Source organism: Gasterosteus aculeatus, chromosome 9, assembly GCF_964276395.1.
Source record: "Gasterosteus aculeatus chromosome 9, fGasAcu3.hap1.1, whole genome shotgun sequence".
Classification (NCBI taxonomy): domain Eukaryota; kingdom Metazoa; phylum Chordata; class Actinopteri; order Perciformes; family Gasterosteidae; genus Gasterosteus; species Gasterosteus aculeatus.
Window position 1 is genome coordinate 18,440,038 of NC_135696.1, and position 24,904 is coordinate 18,464,941.

The following is a 24,904-nucleotide window of genomic DNA, read 5'->3' on the forward strand; positions in this document are numbered from 1 at the left end:
AAGTGACAGATTCATTGTGGGACCCCCCCCCCCCCCCCCCCCACCATTGCCCCGCGTGCTCGCGACTGAGCACGTTCTATGTCAACCCACCTCCCCGGGCTCGTCCGCACGCACGCGCGTGGAAACCCGCGCACCGGGATTACAACAGCTGGAGCGTCGCGCGCACAAGTAGCTCGTGTTTATGTAATGCCATACGTGACAGTGACTGCGTGCGCGCGTGTGCGTGTGTGTGCGCGTGTGCGTGTGCACGCTGGGGCTGGCGCGAGCTGGTCCGGCATGCGTCGCAGCGGTCACACGCTGAACATCAGCTCCACCGCACGCACGTAGACCGCGCGGAAACCGTCACGCGGGGGTCGAATCGGTGGAATTTGTCGCGTCTTTTTTCGTAAGGGGGTGGGGGCGGAGAGAGCGCGCGCGGGGTCCGGTCGTTCCGGTCGCTCGGGAGGGAGTGTGTGTGTGTGTGTGTGTGTGTGTGTGTGTGTGTGTGTGTGTGTGGTGGTGGTGGGTGGAGGAGGGTTGAAGGTGCCGTGCAAGGGAGGAGACGAGCGCCGGACCCCTGGCCCAAACCGGCGCATCCCACTCCCCGGGGCGGGCAGCAACCCCTCCGCGCCTCGGCTCCAGGGGGAGGCCCGGAGCGGCGGCAGGATGTAGCGGCGGATTAGCGGCGGAGAGAGGGTCGCTCAGCGGAAGAGAGCGCGGCGGAGGGAGGGTCGCGCGGCGGAGGGAGCGGGAGGGACGGAGGGGACATGGGGAAGGACCAGGAGCTGCTCCAGGCCGCGAAGACCGAGGACCTGCTGACCGCTCAGCGGCTTCTACAGAGACCTCGGCCAGGGAAAGCCAGTCAGTATCCCTCCATCCTCCTGTCACACGCACGCACACGCACGCGCACGCGCGCTTGTCATTAGGAGGTCAGGACAGTGCAGGCTAAATCTGACGTGTTGCCATTTAGCCTAAATGCTGTTTAATGGTTGTGTGTGCGTACGCGTGTCTCTTTTTTTCCTGCATAGGTGTGTTTGTGTGTGTGCGTATGTGCGTCTGTGTGTGTGTGTGTGCTATGACGTTAAGTGCGTGATAGTGATGACGTTGCACATGTGTGAGAACAGTGATCAGAGGGAAATGAGAAATTAGGAGGATGCTTGTTCCCCATCTTCCACCCTTGACTGTGTGTGTTTCTGCATGAATGCACAAAAATGTGTGTACGTGTGTACACTGAGAAGGATGCGTGTATTCGCGTGTGTGTGTGTGTGTGTGTGTGAGAGAGAGGGAGGTGGAAGTACACAAAGGTCCTACACTGCTCCCGGGACGGGGGGATTACTGGTGTGTGAAGATGCCAGATGTTAGTGGTAATAATTTGATGATGGTACGAGTACACGTGCGGACGTGTGCACAAATATGTGTGTGTTTGTGTGCGTGCGTTTGTGTGTCTGTGCAGGGTGTTTGACGTGGAGTCAGCTGGGACTTGAGGTGATAATTAGATTTCAATTACAGCCTTGGAACTGCTCTCCTCCTCTCCCATTTCATCACCGGGACCCTTTAAATTCTCCTGTTTCCTCTCCTCTCACCTTCTGCTGCCTCCTCTTCTCACAGCGTTTCTGTCCTGCTTCCTCTTTTCCTCTCCTCGTCTTTCCCCTAATTCAGTTTCACACCTTCCCCGGTTTAACATCTCTTCGCCTCCTCTCCTCTATCCTCGTCTACTTCCCTCTCCCCTTGTTACGTCTTATCTCCTTTGTCCTTGTCTCCTTTCCTCTCCTCCACTCTCCCCTTCACTTTTTTTCCTTTCTCCACTTCTCACCTCTTCCCTTGTCTCCTCCTCTCTTCCCTTCTTGTCACCTCTCTCCTCAACCCTCCGCCGCCCGCTGCTCAATCCTTCTATCCTTTTCTCTCCTCTATCCTTGCCTCATATCCTTCCCTCCCCTCCAACCTCGTCCCCTCCTCCTCTCTCCTCCCTCCTCTGCTTGTCTCCTCTGGTGTGTCGGTCTCTGGACATTCCAGCAGTGCCATGAAAAATGCTTCTCCTCAAATGCCAGAACGGATCAGCTCTGAGTGCTCAGTCCACTGCACACTGACAAAGGGAAAGGGGGAGGTGGTTGGAGGGTGAGGGACACGAGGGGTGAGGAGGAGGACCAGAATGGGAGAGGATGAGAGCAGGACAGAAGCAGCGAGATAAAGAGACAGGAAGTGAAGGAGAGAGGTTAAAGGGCGAGTGGTGGACGGTGTGTGTGCAGCACTGTGTGTGTGTGGGTGTGTGTGTGTGTGTGTGTGTGTGTGACTGTGTGACTCCAGGTTTATGTTTGAATAATTAAACAGGAACTCTTGGTTTCTCTGCTGGAGAATCACACACACACAAACACCTCCAACGCACACAATTACAGGAGACACACCCGACACATCAGGTGACGGTCATGGATCTTCTTTATTAACAGTGCTGATGTTCAGAGCAGCAGGTGAGAGGGAAAGTATGACATATATCACACACCCTTATTTATATCTATACATACATTCCTATTTAGACATAGTGATCTATTGATAACCAATATTCTGGTCATTCAGAAAGTGTGCGTTATTCACACGCTTTTAGAGATTTAAATGCCGGCGTTATTCTTCTGGCTGTAAACAGAAGAGACCGAAACCAAGTCTCAATGAGTCAGAGCTTCTGCTTCACTTTGAAGTTCAGGACCTTAAATGTGCTCGGACAAATAATTGATGAACCAATTGGTAACGGTGTCTTTGTCCTTGGTTTCTTTTTGTCTCAGAGAGAACATCCGTATCCTATTTGTAACTCGCGTTGTACACGACTGAACTGGAAGTGATTATGTGTAATTACGTGTCCGTCCCGTTGAAGATCAACGACGTGCTCCGGCCAGTAGTTCATATTAATAGTTCATGAAGCGATACATATTTACATTGCAGAATGATAACATAGTGCTCCGTGTGCTTTTGATCAAAGTGTGGTGTCCTTCCTGCACCGTCAGCATGTTGTGACCCCGAGTGCGCTCGCCGGAACATATGCGTGGAAATCGTCCGGCAGCAGAGCGGCGGAGTTTGTTTTAGGCGACGTGTAACGCTCAAACTGAAGATGCACGATGACAAGCGTGGGGGAGTCACGGAGGGGGGGAGAAACTGGACCTCAGAACATTTCTGGTAATGAGAACCCTCGAGGAACCCTCCAACTTCACCTCTCCCGAGGTTTTGGGAAGAATGCGCCCTCTCGTACCGGCGGCTACCAGCTCGTCCCCTTTTGCACGTCGTCAAAACCGAAGGGTTTGAAATGAAAAAACCCAGATGATCATGATTTCAAAGTAAACAGTTGCAAATTGTGGGCGATGCGATGGAATAGTATCATAGTAATCCCTTCCACGTGATTGACAGGCCTGTGAGGATCGACACATTGAGGGGTTACCGTGGTAACAGGGGGCTTTGTTGTGGTGCGAGGCCTAGAATTCAATCATTAGAAGAATGAGAAAAATGATGAACCCTGCTCCAGTTTGGAGCGGGATACCTAGTCTGCGTATTTGATTAATATACAGTCTGTTTTGGGGTCAGAAGGGGGAGGGCGGGGTGGTATTAAGTGATGTTAGGTGACTCCGTGTTGTGACAGAAGGATATTTCATCATAGAGGAAATCCCAGTAGAACCAGAAGGACACTCAGGGAGCGCAGAGCTCCGCTAAGCCCACGCTGTGAATGGCGAGATTAAATTATCCGTGTATCCGTTCCGTAAATGCTACGGCTTCAGTTATTCTGTAGTCAGGCGTGACAAACGGCCCGGAGGTGGTGATTGCGGGGGTGTGGACGCCGCGGCGCTGCCGTGCGTTTGTGGTTTGGAGGCGGGGTCATGTGACTCCCTGATGGCGACACAGATATCTGCACTCATTGATTCATCTGCTGCGTGGGGGGGGGGAGGTGGGGGGTGATTTGTAGTTTTAATCCAAGATAGCTGGACGGGGGGGGGTGGACCTTCACGTGCACAAACACACACAAGCACATGCAGCAGAATGATGCCGGCTGCAGAGTGTAAACAGAAAACCGCACAGCCACCGATCATCAGCACGCGCTCTTTAGCAAATTACAGCAAAAATTAGAGTGTGAGAGCAGGATGAGGGGATAAAGTGCAGATAGAGCTGCAGAGAGAAGGAGAAGCTTTTCCCCCAGATTACAGAACAGCTACAGATTACAGCCTGTGGATTATGAGGGTTTGACCAAAAAAAAAAAAAAAGAAGTTGAAACGAACAAACCGTTCTTTCTGCGTCCTTTTCTGAGGGTTGTTGCGCTGTTTTTTGTGAGTTTTCGGCCCCGCTGTCTGATTCCTTCATCTATCTGATTCATATGTACGTAATGCAAACACAGACACACATTTACGCTTCTACACAAAGGATGTACACAAATCCAGACATACTAAAAACGTAGTGAACGGGTGGAATCAAGCAATCATCTAAATCTCAATCGTGTTTCCCAAAATACAACACTGGTTTGCTAAATAAACCTTTTATACTGAAATGCATCACCGTGGCCTTTTAAATAAATCCACATTATTTATTTTTGGTGATGTAATAAGTTTGTTTACATTAGTAACATCTGTGGGGAATTCATTCTATTCTATTCCTAACTGCATATTTTCAAAATGTCAAAACCTCCAATCTGTGCTAAAAGTGACTTTTTAAAACGTTATCCTCCTCATCTCTTCTCCTCGACGTCTGCTGCTGTTGTTGCAGTGAAGAAACCGTCACAGGTACAGAAGCGTAGCTGCTCGCTCAGCAGGGAGTGAATTATCACAACGTGCACACGGAGAGAGAAAACATTAATCAGCGGATTCTCGTTCGATTTAAATAGTAACTGTTTCTGTCGTGAGTTAGTTTCTCCTTTTCTTTTGCTCTCTCAGCCTCTGCGTGTCTCTTCTGGGTTTCAGAGCTCCTCGGAGCAGCAAAGCGGGTGAACGTCAACATCCAGGATGCCGACGGGTGAGGGACTCCAGCTCCTCTGATTCATGTTCCCCTTCCTATTGTTCCACATTGCCATCAACTTTTTCTAAGGTTCATTTCACTCATTCTTCTGTTTTTCCCTGATTCTATTCGTTTTACCTTCTCTCCTTCATCCTTTCTCAGTTAATTTTGCTTTCTTTCCATCCTCAGGACATAATATCATGTCTTTAAATGTATTATTAGCTTGTTATTTGTTGCATAGGGTCGTTGCTACGGGAGTTTAATAGGTATCACATTTGGTTTGCTCTGATTCTGGTTTAAGGTTCAAGATATAAAAAATATGTTCGATGGATTCTTGACTATTTCAGTAAAAAAAACTCAAAATGTTTTTCATACTTACACAGACATTATTATATTTTATTCTAATTTAACCACCGTATTTAATACAATTAAAAAATGCTCAAAAAAAGTCATTTCTGGCTTTACAAAAAGAGCTTGTGATCAATATTTTGATACTATTAACTCAATAAAAATGTGAAGAGTATGTGAAAGGCTTGTAGACTCGTATTGATGACAATAATCACAGAAAACCCGCCGGCTCTTTACGGAGCTTCATACTGACTTTCAGCTTATTGTTTAGCCGTCAGTCTGCAACTCACAGATCTCAAACCAGCTGGCGGCTTTTAAAAAAAAGACAAAAGCAAGACAAAGTTAGCAGCTAGCCGGCAGCTAGATGTTTCCCTCAGGAGTCAGTGCAGACAAAAGCTAGATAAAAGAGTGAAAGTTATACTTTTTATTTGCAGGATGAAATTCAGCATTCATTATATGTTTTCTCTAGCGTTTAATCCGAATCAGCATTATTGGCCAAGTACACACGTGTCCCCGAAAATGTACAGAGAAGTAGACAAATAAATAAGCTCTTAGCACAAGGACAACCGGAGGACATATGAAGGTACTGGGAAGAACTGTTGATCCCCTGAAACAAAGAATCAATAGTGTTTTCATTAGCTCAGAACGAGCCCTTCGTATCTACAAAGGATCCCGTTACCGACGTGTGTGTTGTAGTAGCCTACTTCTCACCGCTACTTCATAATCTAGTTTGTGCCGACCAGCAGCGCTTCCGCTTTTACCCTCCCCGATGTGCCGCGCCTTCAAAACACCCCCTTAGACTTCTGCAGCGGACACGTGGTTTGATCTGATGAACTTGGACAAAAAGGAGAGAATCGCCCTCCGAGATCAATAAAGTCTTATCGGCCACGCTACGCGATCTTAAATCTCTCTTTGAAAACACATATCCGGCTGACGGGTGTAATTACCCTTAATTTCTCGGCTCTAAATTTCCTCCAAAATGTTCTCCATTCAACTCTGAATGTACAGCTATGGATGTTATATTTAGACCTCGGAGTGTTGAGGCTTTTTATGTGCACATGCTTGATTTGTGATTGTGTTCCATTCGGCTCCATCCGATAACGGAGATCTTTTCATTATGTTGATTGGAATCGGATAATTGGATCAAACTCCTCGTGTAATGACTGATGATTGGTTGATTTGGCTCCGGGGCCCAGCCCTTATATTCACCAGGGATCCATTAGACACACACACACACAGTGAGGCGTTGTGTGCACGCTTTGCTCCGGGGTAGAGAGATTGCTTATTAATGGAAGTAGGTCATTTGCCCCCCTCCCGTCGCTCAGGCCGAGCTGATGGGCGGAGCTGCACTACGCTGAAGATTATTTCAGTTGTGCTCTGGTTTCACACTCCGTATGTGAATATGTGTATTTTTAAACATTATCCGTGTCTGCGTGAAGGTTGGCGCCGCTGCACCATGCCGCTCTGAGTGGTAACAAGGAGCTGATCGCTCTGCTGCTTGAGGCCCAGGCAGCAGTGGATATTAAAGACAATAAAGGTAAGAACACACACAGATTTAAGTGTCCTCACGAGTCACTGTGTTAACATGAAACAAGTACAAAGCACACACAGATGGCCAGACAACAATCACGGGGAAAAGAAGCAGGAAATTAAGAATATTTCAGGCTTGCCCCGTGTAACTGATGACACCGTCTCGTGTGTAATAAAATGTGAGCTCGTTTGAAAGGCAATATAAACCTTCTCTCCGTGCAGCATACGGTATTTACACGAGGTGACAGATTTGTGTGCACAGCAAACAATGGACAATAGAGGAGCTTCATGGCTGCAGGACCGGGAGCCAAGCGGAAGCAGAGCTGCAAATTTATCCGTCTTGTACTGGCAGATTCCAAAAAAAAAAAAAAAAAAGAGACGAAGAAATCTCAGGGCAGATGGGAGATATAATCCCTCCAGGATGTAGGCCTCCTGCCTCCACACACCCAGTCAGCTCAGTCATCCCCAGTATGGCTCTCAATAGAGATAACTGGCAGGCATCCTCGCCAGGTGGTCCCGACCGGCGTTTCCTCCGCTTGCAGGTCCGACTGGGTAGAAGTCTCTCTCGATACATAACCTCAGTGAACGTTGCAAATGTGAATTTGTGTTACAAGACTTCTTCAATGCCGCATGATGGTGCATTTTTTTCGATAACGTTTAGACCACAGAGCAGGGAACTGTGTCATGTTATTACATGTTATTACATGTTGATACATGTTGTTGTGTCCCTCACTCAGATGGGACAAGGGGAAGTGTTAGAAGTTCAGACCACATCATGTGCGACTACCAAATGTTGTTTTGCAAAAAGATGCCAACTTAAGGTCACTGACCTGCACATCCGGCAGGCCTGAGCCTCTGGGCTTGATTTCCAGTCCGAAAATAGATCCTATGCACAAAAAAGGGAAAGCAACTCTGTGTTGATAAACTCTGCCAGGACAATTCTAGGAAGACGGTTCCGGGTATTTCCAGCTTCAGAAACCCCCATTTTGCTGCGAGTGTCACGTTTCTGTGGAGCATTTATGGTGATCTTGTTTTAGAATCCTCTCACGATTCGCACACGAGCGTCTGACAAAATGAAGCAGTATTCCTGAGATTCACACGGGACAAATGAATTCCAATATCTCAACAAGTGAGCGTTCATAATTAAATCCCCCATCCACCACTGGAAAGAAATAGTCGTATCTCTTCTAGAAATCCCCCACAAGAACCTCTCGAATCGAGACTATGGCTGAGTTCCCCACATCTTCAAACGAGTCCAGCGCCTCTATTTCTCCGCAAAGTCTAAGTGAAATCCTTTCCTGCACACACACATCTGAAATATCTTTGAGGCTGAGTCATTTTTTCTTCTTAGGCTCTTCATAGAGGCTTGGCTTCTGTAACTCCTCAAAAACACACAGTGTCTCCTCATCCTGCTAGCACCTCTCTCCTGAGTCAGGGCTCCCTCATGCCAGCCAGCCCGGGGGGGCTTCTTCCTTCAGCTTGACGATGTGGCTCATCGCTGGTGTCGAGGCTGAGGGTCTTGGGTCCCTGCCATGATAAACACACTCACTGGTCCTTGCAGCCGATAACGCAGAGTGGTCTTTGATGTCTTCTGGTTAGAGGCACTGGTTGTGATTCCATGGTGGATTTTTGTGCTGTGCTCGGCTTAACTTTGGATCACCTCGCGTTTCCTGCACGTCTCGCAATATCCAGTTACCTGGCGTTGGTCCTTTAAGGTCCGGTTCAGCCACTTAAAGGGCATTTCCTCTTCTGCCCTTTTGTCTGGAAGCAGTTTGTCTGCGTCGTCTGTGCTGAGTACGCGCTCGCACCAACAATTCTCCAACGGTCGCAAAAGGTCACGAGCATGTCAACAGCAGTATGATTGCAATTCCAGGAGGGACACTGAGAGAATGTGCCTCAATCCGTTTCTACAGCGAAAAAACGATATTACAGAAATGTTTGCCAAAATTGCACTCACATTAGGCCTGATATTAACGTTGGTCATTGTTTGTTGGCCTTCTGGTTGTTTTTGGATTATTCCATCCATCATAGATTGTCAGAAGATAATAACAAGGTTCAACCCAAGGTCCCAGAGATGTCTTGTTTTGTCAAACCAAAAGACATTCAGTTTACCGGATCTCTGAGCTTCGTAGTGGTGATGTGTTAGTGGTAACCACAACACTTCGCCTCAGTGAATACGCAACTTGCAATAAGGCGGTTTAGTTTAAAGGGAAGTTAACGGGCCACAACTGTCGCAATGGCAACGGCACACACAATCATGGTGTTGGTCTGTCTGTAGAAACAACAATAACTGCATGTGTGCATATTCATGTGTCTTTATATCCTGGTGTTCGCGTATGTACCTGTGCATGTCCTTGTGGGCTCCGGGTTTTATCGCGCTGTCAACTTTGCGTGTGTTTCTGTATGCGTTTGTGTATTTGTGCGTGTGCAGGGATGCGTCCTCTGCATTACGCTGCATGGCAGGGGAAGACGGAACCGATGAAAATGCTCCTGAAGTCGGGCTCATCAGTCAACGGACAGTCAGATGAAGGACAGATTCCTCTGCACCTATCAGCTCAGCACGGACACTATGACGGGGTATCGTGTGTTTGTGTTCTTCAGTGCGTATGGTGGCTGTGTGTGTGCGTGTGTGTGTTCTATGATGTGCATCATGTGTGCCTGAGGATGCATGCATGATTTGTGGTTGGTCCAAGCGAGGAAAATCACAAGTGCCAGTAAGATTAGTGTGTGTGTGTGCGGGTGTGTTTTTATAGTCGGAGATGTTGCTGCAACACCAGTCCAACCCGTGCATCTCAGACTCAGCGGGGAAAACGCCGCTGGACCTCGCCTGTGAATTTGGTCGTGTCGGAGTGAGTACATTGAACTGAAAAACACCTTTTTCGCCTTTACTAGCCAGGGAAAGCCTCTCTTACTTTGACCTTGAGACGCACTCCAGTAATAAAACAAACGAAAAGAGACAAAACACCAGCGTCTTTATCAGATTGTGTGCAGCATTTAGAAAAAAAACATTGCTAATTGAGATACAACACGCTGAAGATACAGAAGATTTGTCCAATACAGACGTGCTGCAACGATGACTTTCAGACATACAACTTAAGACAGTCAACATAAAATATGTCTTAAAACAAGAACGCACATGTAAGATAATTAACAAATATCTGCTATAAATCCTATCACGCATTGTAATCGAGAAAAACACGTAGGAACACGTAGCAATCAGTGGGACCCATTTACATTGAGATGCTGATATATTCAAAAACATCGGCAGTCAGAAGAGAGGGCGCACGGTTTCTGCTGCAGTGGCTTGATTTCATTAAATGGAATTTTGCCAAAGGTTCATGCTGTTAATTGAAATGGAATCAGATGTATAATTCCCGTAATGTTTTGTGTATTTTTAGGTGGTGCAGCTCCTGCTCAGCAGTAACATGTGTGCAGCCATGCTGGAACCGAAACCCTCCGACCCCAACGGAGTGTCACCTCTCCACCTCGCCGCCAAGAACGGACACATAGATGTCATACGGTCCGAAAAACCTTGAGTCTCTGTGTGTGTGTGTGTGTGTGTCTTTAGATGTCAATGGGTCTGACTCATCTAATCTAATTTATCCTCCAGAGTGACAATCCTTCTCTAGAGATCTGTTGTCAATTCACCTGATAGGGTTTCTTTGCATAGGCTGAGTCTAAATCTCTTATTCTATACAAGCACTTTGATGAAATAACGTCATGAAAGCTGCCATGCAAATAAAGGTTAACTGTGTCATTATTCTGTGCTGCAGGTTGCTGATTCAGGCCGGTATTGATATAAACAGACAGTCTGAGTCCGGCACAGCGCTGCATCAGGCAGCCCTCTGTGGGAAGACAGAGGTAGTGCGTCTGCTGCTGGATGTGAGTCCCCCGCCCCCTCCGTCACCCGCCTCGCTGTCCGCCTGTTTACAAAAGCAACTGTTGTCAAAGCGGCCTCGCTCTCCTCAGCTGATCAAGTTTCAAACCTCAGCACTGTATTGCATTGTCCAACTCTGCAGCGGGATGCATTTGAATGTTCCATGAGTGCAGACATACAAAGCATTTCAGTTCTGCTCTCCATGTTAGCATGCACGGAATGCCCACTGTGTCCCCATTGTGAATTGCACATCTTCTCCACCTCCACCCAGAGCGGCATCAGTGCAGGGGTGAGAAATACTCTGAGTCAAACGGCCCTGGACATCGTTAACCAGTTCACCACCACACAGGCCAGCCGAGAGATCAAACAGCTGCTGAGAGGTGAGAGTGTGTGACAGCAAACCGCCGCTCAATTAGGTGCCACAGTCCAACGCCGAGGAATCACCAAGTAGTCGTGCATTAAAAATCATTTTTTCAACGGTTGTGTTATTTCCTAAAATTGCAGGACATTAATCACAGAAGAAAGAGTACAATGTACAATGTATTCAAGTCCCTCTCACTCTCCAACTACCCGAGACCCCCTGATGGTCTCCTGGTCCTCTACTGGACTCCACTGCTGTGACGTTTCTCTCTGTACTCTGTTCTCTTTTGCTGTAGACGCCTCGGCCGCGATGCAGGTGCGCGCTTTGAAGGATTACTGTAACAACTACGACCTTACCAGCCTCAACATCAAAGCTGGAGACATTATCACAGTACGTAGATCTGATAATTGAACAACATGCTGTATCTTACTCAACTCGGTCTTCATAGATTTAGTGTACTGTGAACACCGGTAATAGCTTTGTGTGTCTATCGCATATTAGCAAGCCAGCGCTAGCCGATAAAGCTAACGTGACCCATTTAGACGTGTTAATGGCGTTAGGTGAGCTTAAATGGATATTTATTACGCATTTTGAAATAAGGAGAATATAATACATTTTGTCACACGTATATTTCTGTTGGTAGGCCTACGTGATGTTAATCATGAGTTTTTTTCCCATTCAAATGAAAAAAGAAATTCTTGACTCTGCTTGGAGGCCATTGCTGACGCAACTGAGACCGAATCAGAGACCTTCGAGATTAAAACTTTAACTGCACTCTGAAACACTGATATCCCTCTATTGCAGAAAGAAACTAAGAACCCCCCCCCCCCTTAAAGCCGGCCTCTCTTTTTTCTACTTGTATAGTAATCACAGTTCATGATTGTACAGTGATTCCCTCTTAAGATAGTTAATTTCTTTTGAGTGGGTGGTGCGGCTGTGTTGCCTAGCAACCCACATGGATAATACCAAGGTGTTCACTAGCTGAGAAATATATTGTATGTTTTATTGCTCCCCCAATTTTGTAGAAATCTACTTTGGCACAAAGTTGTGCTATTAATTAGGTGCAGCATATCGTCTTATTTTTGTAAACTGAATGTGTCTGTGTGTGTGTGTGTGTGTGTGTTGACAGGTTCTGGAGCAGCACTCTGATGGCCGATGGAAAGGCTGTATTCATGACAACCGCACAGGAAATGACCGCGTTGGCTACTTCCCATCCAACATGGTGGAAGTCATCAAGAGGGCAGGTGACCACCCACATCACAGCTGTATGTGTGCGCGGGGGTATGGGTGGGAGGATGTGTGTGTCTTCGCATGTGTGTGAGTTCGGCGGCTGTTCTGCAGCTGCAGCTGATCATTAGTCGTAGCTAGATGCAGCGTCATCGGTCTCTTTAGTCTGTTTCCCCAACCCGTCAATCATCTCCATCGATCAATACTGTCCCCTATTGGCTGTCAACCTTCCTCTAAACCTCCTAATTATCAACCCCGTCCAACCCGCTCCGCTAGATTGTGATGGTTTTGTTCATTTTGTTTGTTTGCTTTGTTACCCCAGAAATATTGTATTATAATTTAAAGAGATATATTCCCTGTGGATATATGGATGTATTCTTTTCTCATATTTTGATTTTAATCAGTTGTTACTTTGGTACGTTTTCGGGTCTTATTAGATTTGTTTTCTTTCAAGTTGACTGATCAGTTGTTGTTGTTGTTGTGTTGTCGTTTTGCACCTCCCCCCTGCTGGCTCATGTCCAGGTCACTCCCCGTCCCAGCAGTGCCACACCCTCCTGCTCCGCAGGCCCAACCCCTGCCCCATAACCACCGCCAACGGACACTCATACCCCCCCTCCAAAGTCCTCCCCCTGCATCTGCATCTGCCTCCCCCTCCTCCCCATCACCCCGACACACTGTCCCTCCCTCGGTTCTCCTCGTTTGGGTACGTTCCTTTTCCCATCTCTCCTCCTTCGCTGTCTACTCCTGCTCTGTCCACTCCTCCTCCTCCTCCTCCTCCTCCTCCTCCTCTCTCCACCTCTCAGGAGCAGCAGAGTCAGACAGGTACATACTGTAGGATCACTTTAAATCACAGATAAGCATCCTTTTCACGCTTATCATCTAGTTGCTTGTTATATTTATTAAGTGAATTGTATGTAAATAAGTAAAATATAAGTATATATAATAAGTATATATCAAAGGATCAGTTCACCCTAATGACAAAACTATTGAACATGCTTTCCCACTTCACTCCTCGTGCTGTCCAGCTTTGACGATAAAGTTCTGGAGTCACTTTTTAAATTAAAATAAACCTTCAATACTAATTGACCAGGACATATTTTATTCCATGTGGCATCAGTTTTTATTTTCACTGCACTGGAATAGCGCCTTTGTCATTTGAGTGGACTGACCCTGAAATTATGCATTTATTGCACCATTTATATATCTTCACATTCTTGTATATTATATCAAATCTGAGAGGCGTCATTTAGAGATTTATTTGCAAAGCTTCAAGTGTTCAAGCTAAGCTTGAATCATTTGATTTAGTTTAGAATAAAGCCGGTGTGTTTTGCACAGTACTTATATTGTGCAGACCATCTTATGATGGACACGCCTGAGTGGAATTGTGGAGCTTTACGAGACTCAACATCATTAACACTTAGAGGCAGTGCAAGCGCTATGAATAATTACGTATTTATGAATGTGGAAGTGTGCGTGCGCTTCTGTGTGACTGTTTGCTGGTCTTCATCCAACAGCTAAACACATTTTTATACATTTATATATTTTACATTCATATGAATGAAACTACCCGAAAAAAACAAAAGGGCTGTGAAGCCGCTGATTAGCTGTTGCATTTTTGACTAAGAGCTTTCTTTAAAAAAAGAAAGAGTAAAAAGGCATCAGTAACAAATGCGTGTGCGTGCATGTGTGTGTGTGTGTGTGTGCATGTGTGTGTGTGTGTGTGACAGGTTCGAGGGCCGCTGAGCTGAGTCCTCAAGGGTCTCCGACGCTGGGCCACCCGAGTGGCACCAGTGAGGACATCTGGGTGCTACGCAAACCGCTGGCAGGTAAACTGACAAGTGTGTTTTGTGCTCTCTGTGTAATCAATACTGCACACTGAAATGTGCGTGTGTGTGTGTGTGTGCGCGTGTGTGGTAGTTGCCGAGCGCAGCGGCAGTGTGGGCAGCATCGGCAGTGTTCGGTCGACCAGCAGCTTGCAGAGTTCTGGAAACACACACGTGCTGACCACGCCTGCGCCCAGTCCGCACCCGGCATCCACGCCCGGGGTGAACACGCACGGGCTCAACGCCCCGGGGCTGCACGCGCAGGCCGAAGGGGTGAAGGTGAGAAGAGTCTTTGCGTGTTCCCGTCACAAAACAACAAGCGCAATTCTGGGAAACAGAAGAAAAAAAAACATTTCTGACAACACCAGGTTAACCACAATTCTGCTTCCTGCTCAGTTTGTTCTTCCGGTAGTGAGTCCATATACATATACAAATTGTACATACAATTTAATTTTAGTATTTTTATACTGTTTTATTTCATTTTAATATAATTTGAGATGGATGTGTGAACACAAATCACAAATGACTGTGATGTAACCCTGCACGTCTCTTTAATGTACTACTCTTTAATGTACTACCTTAAAATAAAAGTAAATCAGCAATTAGCCAAATTGTAAGGTGTTCCCGTATTGCCGTGTGAGCACATCATCTATTTTAAGGAGTATTCATTCTAGGTTTTAGCTGCATCTGCTGTTGCTAAACTGCAGGAAATGCAAACGGAAGAGGTTCAGAAGCCAGAATCTACGTGTGCATCTAGTCCTCTGAGCTGAGTCACTGGGGACGCCTTTCGACGTGAATTATTATGCTTGAGTAAATGTTTCATTGTGTGTGTGTGTGTGTGTGTGTGTGTGTGTTCTAGCTCCTGGCCACCGTGCTTGCCCAGTCGGTCAAGGCCAAGGAGCATCTCCTGGAGCAGTCGCAGTCCGTTGAGCAGTCAGCGGGTAAGCACTTCATCACCCAAATGCCACATAAAAGCTTATAAAACAGATTTGAAAAAGTCTGTTGTTAATACAATTGAATATACCAGCGGGGATTTTTCAAACAGCGCCCTGTAGTCTGCAGTAAAGTGAGCACATTGATCAAAGTAGCAACAGGTGCCTGTGGGACTGATTTGATATTTGCCTTCATGAATCATTTCTCCTTTAGTCAACGCGGCCCTCTAAAGAGCACCTGTGTGTTCATATCAGAAACAATTTCTGTTTCGCCCATTCTTTTGAATTTAACAATATCGCTTTGACGGAAGCTGATAAATTAGCATATTTGAGTCTGCTGTCATTCTACTGGTTTAAGTGGTACGTGGGAAGTGTCGCGCCAAGCCGCTCCACTGCCAGAGTCTTCAGAGTCTCAGCCAGGCTTCATTTCAATCCTCAACTGCTCGTTACTATTAAAAGGCCCCAAAAGCACTTAATGGTATTTATTAAACTATCCAGCATGGTTCTTCAATACAAATGTGGAATGCTTTGCCGTTTCCTGTGCGGTCTGCAACGAGCCTTTCCACTTTAAAAACACGCCTTAAGACCCCCCTCGTTCACATTGGCCTTTGGCTGAGTTAAGTCACCTGCATTGGATCTTTTATTTGTTTGCCTTTTACTGTTTTACTGTTTTTTGCTTGTTTGTTTGTTTTACGTTTGCTTGTATTTTTTTGTTGATTGTTTTTATCCTGTAAAGCACTTTGGCTGGCCGCTGGCCTTTAAAGGTGCTATATAAATAAAATTGACATTGACATACAATTGAACGCCTCATCTTGAAAAGATGTTAAGTAAATGTCCTATTCATTATTAATATGGGCTGCCAACCTACACCTCTCTTCACTTTGAATTTGAATTTCAATCAGCTATAAGCGATAATCATATTCATAATGTGTTGATTGCCTCCTCTCATGGGCGTCTACTAGGAAATGGCGGGTAGAAACTAAGAATACTAAGAATGCAGACAAGTGCAAACGGCACTAACGGTGCTAAAAGTCTCATTATTAGTATTATAAGTTAGTAAGGCATTTAAATAGTTTGTTCCTGTGGACTGTCTGCAGAAGTGAAGATAGGTTTTGTGTGTAATATTATCTAGCTTCAATGTAGCCGTACCGTGCTACATCCAGCTTCAACACGTTTTAATTTAGATACTACATACGGACTAATAGGTAATTATTCATTTAAAAATGTAATTAACAAAACCACAAATGAGGGAAACAACAGTAACATATTTCTCTTGGTTCCCTCCCTTTGCCGCACCTTTCCACCTCCGACCTCAGGCTCCTGCAGCGGCACGTCTCTCGAGCAGCGGTCCTTTGAGCGGAAGGCAGAAGAGGATGATGGGAAAGTGAGTTCTCGGGGTGGCAGATTTGCTTCACTCTGGAGCGTCGCCTCTCTCTCTCTCTGTTGCTCCCGTTCTCTCTAAACCGGTGCTTTGGTTTGAGAGACGGACATCTTCAGGGGCGCGTTCAGCGCGCACAGCGGGGCGTCCGCGCGGCACCTGAACAGGCGACAACCTGAAGATGGGCATGCGAGTGTGTCACCATGGAGACAGCCAGGGGGACAGACACATTCATTCTCTGTCTCGCCTTCTGTCTCCTCCACCCACCCCCTGTCCTCACACCACACTGAAAAAAACACGGCCCCACACGCTGCCGCTCTGTGTTCTAGCACCAGCGTAGTGTGTTGCATGAGGCGGGGGGTTAAAGTCTCTGTGTGTGTGTGTGTTGTAGAAACACACGTCCACCGGTTGCCAGGCGACAGCAGTGTTCCTTCAGAGGAGAGAAAGCAGTAGTGTATCCTGATTGGTGGATTTAATCGACCATTCTTTAATACTAAATGTATTTGCTAAATATAGCGGGCATGCCGGGTGGACAGTAAAAAACAAATATACTTTGACATTTAAATGGGGCCCGCGGAGTGTACTATGTAAGCCCCCCGAAGTGATCTCACTGCATGTAGCAGTGGCACTATGTGAGAAACCGCTTTGGAGCATAAATATAGAACATTTCTGCCGGCTTTGTGCCACTTGGATCTGTAGGCTGAAGACCAGCTGACGCGCAGCTCTGCTGTTACGTGTAACAGGTTTCCATTCGTTGCTGGTGGCTTCCCTGTAGAGCAAGGTTACATTTTTGGGATTATCATGGAGGTTCACGCTCTGGTTTCTTGAGGAATCTTCTTAACTGTGTTTCGGAGCAGGCTGCTTGGTTGGGGTCTGCGGTGGTCTCCTCTCACGTGTCTCTAGAGCCGGCTGCCATGCTGTGCTCCAGAACGGCTGCGTGCTCAGTGGACTCTGGAAGCAGGCCAGTAGCGTTCTGTGTTCTGTGTTCTAGAAGCAGGCAGTAGTGGCGTGGCTGGGTGAGTTTCAGCTGCAGTTCTACACCACCCACTTCCTCACCGCGGGATATGATCTAGACACCATTAGCCGCATGACCCCTGAGGTAAGGTCATGACCCCTGACCCCCTCACGCCCCGCCCCGCCCCGCCCCTTGTCTGTCAAGGCTGCGCCCAGCTCAGGCCTCAAATCAGCTCCCCACTGACGTGGATGATGTCATCATCGCCCTCCTGTCTCTGTCACCTGCCCCCGTCCCCCCTCCGTCCCCCCAACCCTCCCCTCTCCCGGTGTGAGTCCCGAGCCTCAACCAGTCGCCTCTCATGCTCTGTCCGCTTCATTTACATACCTGTGCTCTGTGCCTCTGCTGTAAACGCTGCCCTGTGTTTGTCCTTGAGTGTGTTTTCAGTGCCCGTGTGTGTGTGTGTGTGTGTGTGTTTGCATTTGTGCATTGAAGCGAACACAGTGGTATGACATAAACCCCCTGAGGGCAGGAGACACTCATCAGAGATTATCAAAAGCAAAATAATCCTGCGGGCATGTCCCACACAGCTCCTGTACAAATGTCCAACGTGCGCATTTCATTGTTTACATTCAAGAGACAAGAAAAAACACACCCTCAGTAGCTGTGGTGATTTCCTTTTGTGACTAAGTGTGCTCTGCGTTGAAGGACCTAACGGGAATCGGGGTCATGAAGCCTGGACATCGAAAGAAGTTAACATCAGAGATCAGCAAGCTGCCCTCCACGGACTGGCTGCCAGACCACAAGCCTGTAAGGCTCTTGGAGTATTATGTAATGTACAACAAGGGGGAGATGTGTATAAATACATATATGCAGCTCTTCCACAAACTAGTTATTCTAAATGAAAATGCAGTGGAATTCTTCCCTGTATCTTGTTATCTTGAGCACAAGCTTTCTACATGGTGCCTATTTTCGAGTGTCCTTGTGTGTGTTTTAGGCCAATCTGGCAGACTGGCTGTCTCACCTCGGTCTCAGTCAGTACTACCAGGTTCTGGTGCAGAACGGGTATGAAAACATTGACTTTGTCTCCGACATCAGTCTTGAAGATCTGCAAGAGATCGGAATTACTAAACTTGGTAAGAAACCACTACGTTATTAAAATGGGGAATATAATATTAAAATGCATGTGGAAATACAGAGCCTTTGATTGGCTCTCTAAATATAAATGACAAGTATGAGTCGACTTGTCCCGGGGAATTTAAACCTCATCATAGCTACTAGTGCCGAAAGGACCACCGTTTGTTTGTGTCCATTTGATGGTAATAAGAGAACCAATAACAAATGGTCTCTTCTAGTCTCTCCGAAGAGACGTTTTCTTATTGTTCATGCTTTCATTTTTGTCTCTTCTCCGCCTCAGGCCATCAGAAGAAGCTGATGCTGGGAGTCAAGAGACTGAAGGAGCTGCAAAGGGGAGAAAGAAGCTCGGAGCCTCCTCAGAGCCCGTCCACACCTCCGCCCAGCCCAGGTGGCAGCACCAGCTCGGAGCCCCGGAGGGAGGCGAAGAAGCAGAGGGACGGAGCCCCCAGCCCGCTGGCCAAACCTCGCCCGGGTGCCGTGCATTCACAGACTCCTCCCCACACACCGACGCAAACCCCGCCACGGACCCCCCCGCACGGCCGGCCCCACCAGGCCTCCCCCAGGGCTCGCCCGCGGCCCTCCACCCAGACGGCGGCAGCGGACTCCTCGGTGCCGATGCTCCGCCTGCCCAGCGTGGAGGAAGAGCGACGGAGAACCCACAGTCTGATTGGCTCGGAGTCGGACTCTAGATACGCCACGGTGTGCCGCAGCAGCTCCACGCACCCCGCCCCCAATGATGTCACCGTCAACCGCAGCCAATCGTCTGTCACCCTCCGTCCCCGCCGGAAAGGTCGGCCCCCGACACCACCCAAGCGGTCCTGTTCCTCCATTACCGGGGGAGACGGGGAGGGAGAGGGACAGGTGGAGGGCCTGCTCGGGCTGCCAACCTATCGGGAGCGGCGGGCCAGCGACTGCGGCGCCCTGGGGTCGGCTTTAAGATCTCAGGACTCGGCGGGCCTGGAGAGATCAGAGGGGGCGTCCGGGAGTGTTCGCAGCCTCGCTGCTATGCTGGAAACCTCCATGGTGGTTGGAGCCAAAACCTTGTCCAAGAATCTTGGAGGCAGCACCAACTACCTGCAGGTGCGTATGCGTGTGTCTTTTGGATCGGTCGGTGTCAAAACGTTCATTCATATGCGTAACAATCATGTGACCTCCAGGTGAGTCCGCCTGTCCTCCGCCGGCAGCCGGGCGCCGGCGGTCTTGGATCCGAGGATGATGATGTCTTGAGCCGGCGCAGGACCATCAGTGGGCCAGAGGGCCTCCCTGGTGATCAGACCGACCTGTTACCCCGGCAACCAGCCCAGCCACCAGCCCAGCAACGTCCAGAGCCTCGACCCCGCTCCACCGTGGTCTCCTCAGAGGTCACCGACGGCACAACGACCCTCCGGCGGAGGACGCGCCCTCAGCCGCCGGACTCCGAGGCGCCTCCATCCGTGGATGCCAATGCAACAACCCCGACAACGGGCTCTGACACCACACGCAGGAGGCAGCGCACCAGTGACCATACAGAAGGTGTCATTCAAAGCAATAACCAGTCGGGCTCCCCCAGCAGCCAAACGGACAGTAGCCGGAAAAACGCCGGCGACCCGCAGCAGAACGGCGGTGTTGTCCTGAGGCGCAGGCCAGTGTCTGAGGTCCCCGATAGGACGGAGGCCAACAGAGACATCTGTGAGTGGATGGAGGCACGGAAGTCCCTGAGGCCGCCGGTGTCACCTAAACCGTCCACCGCCCCGAGGAAGGCCCAGGGTGACCCCCCAACCCCAACGCGCAGGGTCCCCATACCGGGGCCTGATAGTACCGAAACCGCGCAGAGCCCTGGTGAGATACACACACTTTAGCTTCTGTCTGTTCTCATGCTAAATAATGTGCCGTGATTCATTCATTCATGTAACAAACAGACATTGACACATTTCGAAGGCTTTGGTAGGAAAACGCACGTCGCCCTCCTCAAAAAAGGAGTAACCTTGTGTGAGATATAATACGAACAGGTAAAGTGAAGGGAAGTCGGATGGAGGGAAAGGTGAAGACAAGCCGGTGAGTGGCGTCAACTGGCCGAGGTCACAGGCAGATGATCCTTAGGCACGGGATAAAAGAAATAGGAAAACAAACAACAAGGAGGGTGACAGAATTAACTGGACTTGGCAGCAAGAGCGGTGTTGGCGCTGTTGGACGCAATGCAAAAATCTGATCATATATACATTTATATTTCATATAGAAATCTCTCCTATAGTTCTTATGCACGTGATTGACTGCTTATTTCTCTATAAGAAAACTGAAAATCTTTCTCTCTGCTCCTCTCGGACCAGAGCCGAAGCGCGTCCCTCCTCCCGTGTCCCCGAAACCCCGCGGGCCGCCAACAGCACCTAAACCGGGCAAAGCCGCAGCAGCTCCGGCTGCAATGAGTCCCGCTGCCACCAGCCCCGCTGCAGCCAGCCCCACCGCGCCCCCGAAACCCTCCTCTCCGCTCTCTGCCGCTCCTCTTCCAGCGCCCGACGCCCCGTCCGCTCCCTCACTCTCTGCAGGACTCCCCCTCGCTTCTCCCTCTCCGGCCCAGAGTCCCTCCACGCCCTCCCCGCACCCGGTCAAGCCCCCCCGCTCGTCCATCGCCGGCCTCTCCATCGACCTGCTGGGCGGACGGGAGCCGGAGGAGGAGGAGGAGGAGGAGGAGAGGAGGAAAGAGGAGGAGGAGAGGAGGCGAGAGAGGGAGCACAGGAGGCAGACGGAGCAGGAGGAGGAGAGGAGGAAAGAGGAGGAGGAGAGGAGGCGAGAGAGGGAGCACAGGAGGCAGACGGAGCAGGAGGAGGAGAGGAGGAAAGAGGAGGAGAGGAGGCGAGAGAGGGAGCACAGGAGGCAGACGGAGCAGGAGGAGGAGAGGAAGAAAGCGGAGGAGGAGAATCTGAGGGAGCGTCGCGTAGAGGAAGGCGAGCAGGGGGAGGAGGTGCAGCATCGCTTGGAGGAGACCAGCGCCTCCTTGGCTGCAGCTGTGCAGGCTGTTGAACATAAAATCAAAGAGGACGACACGCAAAATGAGTGAGTGTTCACCAAGTTAATCATCTGATTTTGACACAGGAGGAACCATGCACATCCAACTATGATCTCTCTGGATCAAACATTATTTCGCTTCCAAATTCCCAAAATGAGTTGATTTTTTTCCTCCCATGATGTAGAGGAAAAGGACTATTTAAGTGTTTATAGTTATTCCAAGTTAAAGTCCTGCTCATCAGACAACGATGAGATCTAAAAGAAATAGTTTAACATTTTTGCAAATATGCTTCTCATCTTTCTTCACACGAAGTAGATTAGAAGATAATATCTGAGGTTAGCCTAGCGTAGCATAACGACTGAAGATAGGGTAACATAGCCGGGGTTTCCCCAAAGAGCCTTAATGAGTGTGCCACATGTTGTTTGTGTGACGCATGAAAACTAAAAACAGACGTTTTTGAATACGTGTGGTTTCAAGAGAGTCTCTTACTGGAACTGTTTTTTTTTGGGGGGGGGGGGGGTTCAGCTGTGGTCTGGTGATAATGGACAATGTGGTAACAATTTTCTGAGAAAAAAAAAAACTCCCTGGAAACATACAATCAGAGTTTGAAGGTGACGACAAAGTTCAGACTTCATGGAAACCTGATGAATCATGTTTTCTCCCCAATTTATCCCTCTGGCTAGACTCTGTGCCTTAGAAACGGTTGCTAAGAGCTGATGCACGCTGTAGTATTTAAAGCCTCATGTCAAAACAAACAGAAGAATACTAGGTTGGTGTATTTATATCAATTGCCCCGACAAAGAAAATCGATGCCGTTAATCATAAAGACATCTTTAAAATGCAAACCAAGAAAGCAGCTTACACTCTCCTCCATTCCTCTTTGACTGTGGTGCGTTTGCCTCATTCACATCCCCGTCTCCCTCTCCAGCAAAAAGGCTGCAGTCTCCATCTTGGACGACATCGGCAGCATGTTTGACGACTTGGCAGACCAACTGGATGCGATGCTCGACTGATCCGTGCCCAGGTTTCATCTGCAACGAGCCTTCTCCCCCCCCACCGCCCCCCCCGCCATCCGTAGGCGTATCAAGACAACACTCCCAAGGCTCGACGCTGGCGCTCTAAGTGTGTGTGTGTGTGTGTGTGTGTTTGTGCGCATGTCACTCGTGCGTGAGCGCTTCTCATGTAGCCTTGTGCGGTGATACCCGAGGGGAGGGAGGGGGGGGGGAGTCCTCTTCGTCCAGGTGCAGTAGCTCTGGCGCTCCTTCCGATGCGAGGCGGCCGCTCTCACACAACCTCTGACCTCTGCAGCCCAGCGAGTCGCGTGGACCCAGAAGCACAATCCCTCCACCTCTGGAGACCGATGCAGAAGCTATCTCGGTCAGACAGGGAGGCAAACAGATAAGCATATTGCTTGCAAAGAAAAATAAAAATAAAATAAAAAAATAAGCACACAAAGTGACTGACAGACGTGACAGGCAGATTGATGGATGGATAGATCGATAAGACGAGATGCAAACAGATGAGATGCCGGAGAGAGTTTTTAAAAGCACATTGAAAGACAGGCCGCTTTCTGAGTCTGTCCCCCTCCCTGCGATGTCAAACGGATGAATCGAAGCCTCTACTTCTCTTCTGTATGAGGTTGTGGTTAGCCGGACTTCCTGACCTGTGTGTCGTCTCTCTCCATGTTGTTGTTGTTGTTGTTGTTGCCGTTGTTGTTACCGTTGCCGTTGTTGTCGTTACGAGTGTGTGTAGTCCCTGCTGATGCTCATGTCAATGTCCTCCCACTCGTACAGTAGTTATTCTAATGATCAGAACAATAATATAGATGTGTGTCCATGGATTTTGAGACACTTGCAAACACACACTCACACACGCACACAAACGTGCACCCACACTACATTGGTTTTAATCTTGCTGGTGTTCTGCTTTGTTGGTGTTTAGCTCCATCTATGGAGGTTTGCTTGGAAATGAATCTCCACGTTCACATACACACATTTACATGCAAAGACACATATATACAAGCACACTCATGCGGTGTATCCTTTTGTCCTGCTGCAGTGAACAGTGTTTTTAAAAGATACTCCTATATTTCAATGCTTTATATAGTACATCCAGTATACATAGAGTTTATAATATACCTGGGTATTTCAGCTGTTAGAGCTCCCTCTAGTGTTGGTTAGTGAAACTGCCTCTAATCGGCCCACCTTCTATCTTGTCTCCCCTCCTTTTGATCTCCTCCCGTGTCCGTTTTGTTATCTCTGCATCTCTCCGTGCCTTGGTAGTGTTTCTTCATATATTCAAAGCGTTTTTTGATTTCTTGTCTTTTCTTTTCCATTGAAACATATTTAATGTTCTTTTTTTTCATGGTCCCCTTATGAAACCTCGCTCCTTGTGTGTCTGTTATGTAGCATAACGTTGAGTTGTAACGTTGAGAGTCCAAAGTGACCCCCCCCCCCAAAATCAATCACCCTGTCTGCGGTCCTCCTGTAACCATTGAGAAGCTTTGTACGAGCCCGTAGAAGTCCCCTCTGTAAGCTGTAAGAAATTGGCTCTGCTGCTCATCGGCACCCCAGTTTTCCTTGGTCGCCCACGTAGGCCAGACAGTGGAACAACCACCAGTGTTCATCCCGATGAAAAGTCCACTTGTATTTTTATGCTCTTTAAAAACAAAGATATATTTGAGAGACAGATGGTTCTATGTGAATAATAATTAATAATGATGATAATTATAAACATTGAAATGAGGTGAGGTGATTGAGCCTGTACATTTATGGTTGAGTTCTGGATGTGTTGTGACGGCTGTTGTGCGATGGTTGGGTTTAGGTTGTGTTTCTGCTGTGAAGATGCATTCCTGTACAGCTGTGATCTGAATAAATGTATAAACTAAACCTCACATGACTCTTAGTGTTATTTTAGAACCCAATGAACTGGCAGGAACTATTTTTTGATTTTTTCTCTTTAGCAACCCCAATATGACAGCCCACTTATGTATGGTTAGGTGGACGATAGATTACATTTTAAAATACATTAGGAGAGTACATTCTATAAATAACAAATATATTGGAATGTTAAAGGAATTTCCAATATTATGTAGACTTAATATCTGAAATGTTGCCAGTTTTAGTAAAAAAGCAACTAACAATGGTATTAATCAAATGTATGTGTATCAAATCAATGCAGCAAACCCATTGCTCTCATATTTCTCTGAATTATAATTGTATTTCTACATCTGAATAAAGAGGCCTAACGTTAGCTTCAACCATTACCCGTGTGGGCTAGGGCGTAGCTTCTTCTGTTGTTGTTCAATGCTAGAACAACCCCGTAGTTTCTCTTTGTTTAAATTAATATGCATTCCCCACTACCTGAATGAGGCTTCGACATGCTCGAACATGGCCACAAAAGCCCATCACAATATCCA

General features: G+C 47.9%; 1 protein-coding gene across 10 annotated transcripts; it reads left to right on the forward strand.

Annotated features, from left to right (window-relative positions):
* The first annotated feature begins 468 nt into the window (after positions 1–468).
* On the forward strand, positions 469–24,374 carry LOC120824861 (uncharacterized). Of its 10 annotated transcripts, none has more exons than XM_078109309.1 (22): positions 481–840; positions 4,905–5,028; positions 6,726–6,823; positions 9,248–9,393; positions 9,570–9,665; positions 10,215–10,336; positions 10,590–10,698; positions 10,965–11,073; positions 11,350–11,444; positions 12,184–12,319; positions 12,804–13,103; positions 14,009–14,107; positions 14,199–14,383; positions 14,964–15,045; positions 16,353–16,420; positions 17,406–17,513; positions 18,075–18,176; positions 18,364–18,502; positions 18,784–19,583; positions 19,661–20,321; positions 20,810–21,533; positions 22,415–24,374. In XM_078109309.1, exons 4-22 carry the CDS (start codon positions 9,250–9,252, stop codon positions 22,497–22,499), a joined length of 4,164 nt encoding a protein of 1,387 aa, XP_077965435.1. In that variant the 5' UTR covers positions 481–840; positions 4,905–5,028; positions 6,726–6,823; positions 9,248–9,249; the 3' UTR covers positions 22,500–24,374. The 10 variants fall into 10 exon arrangements, with proteins under 10 accessions (XP_077965438.1, XP_077965439.1, XP_077965440.1 ...); XM_078109305.1 differs by having other exon boundaries at positions 503–840; positions 4,905–4,956; XM_078109306.1 differs by having other exon boundaries at positions 503–840; positions 4,905–4,956; positions 17,409–17,513.
* Positions 24,375–24,904: the final 530 nt, after the last annotated feature.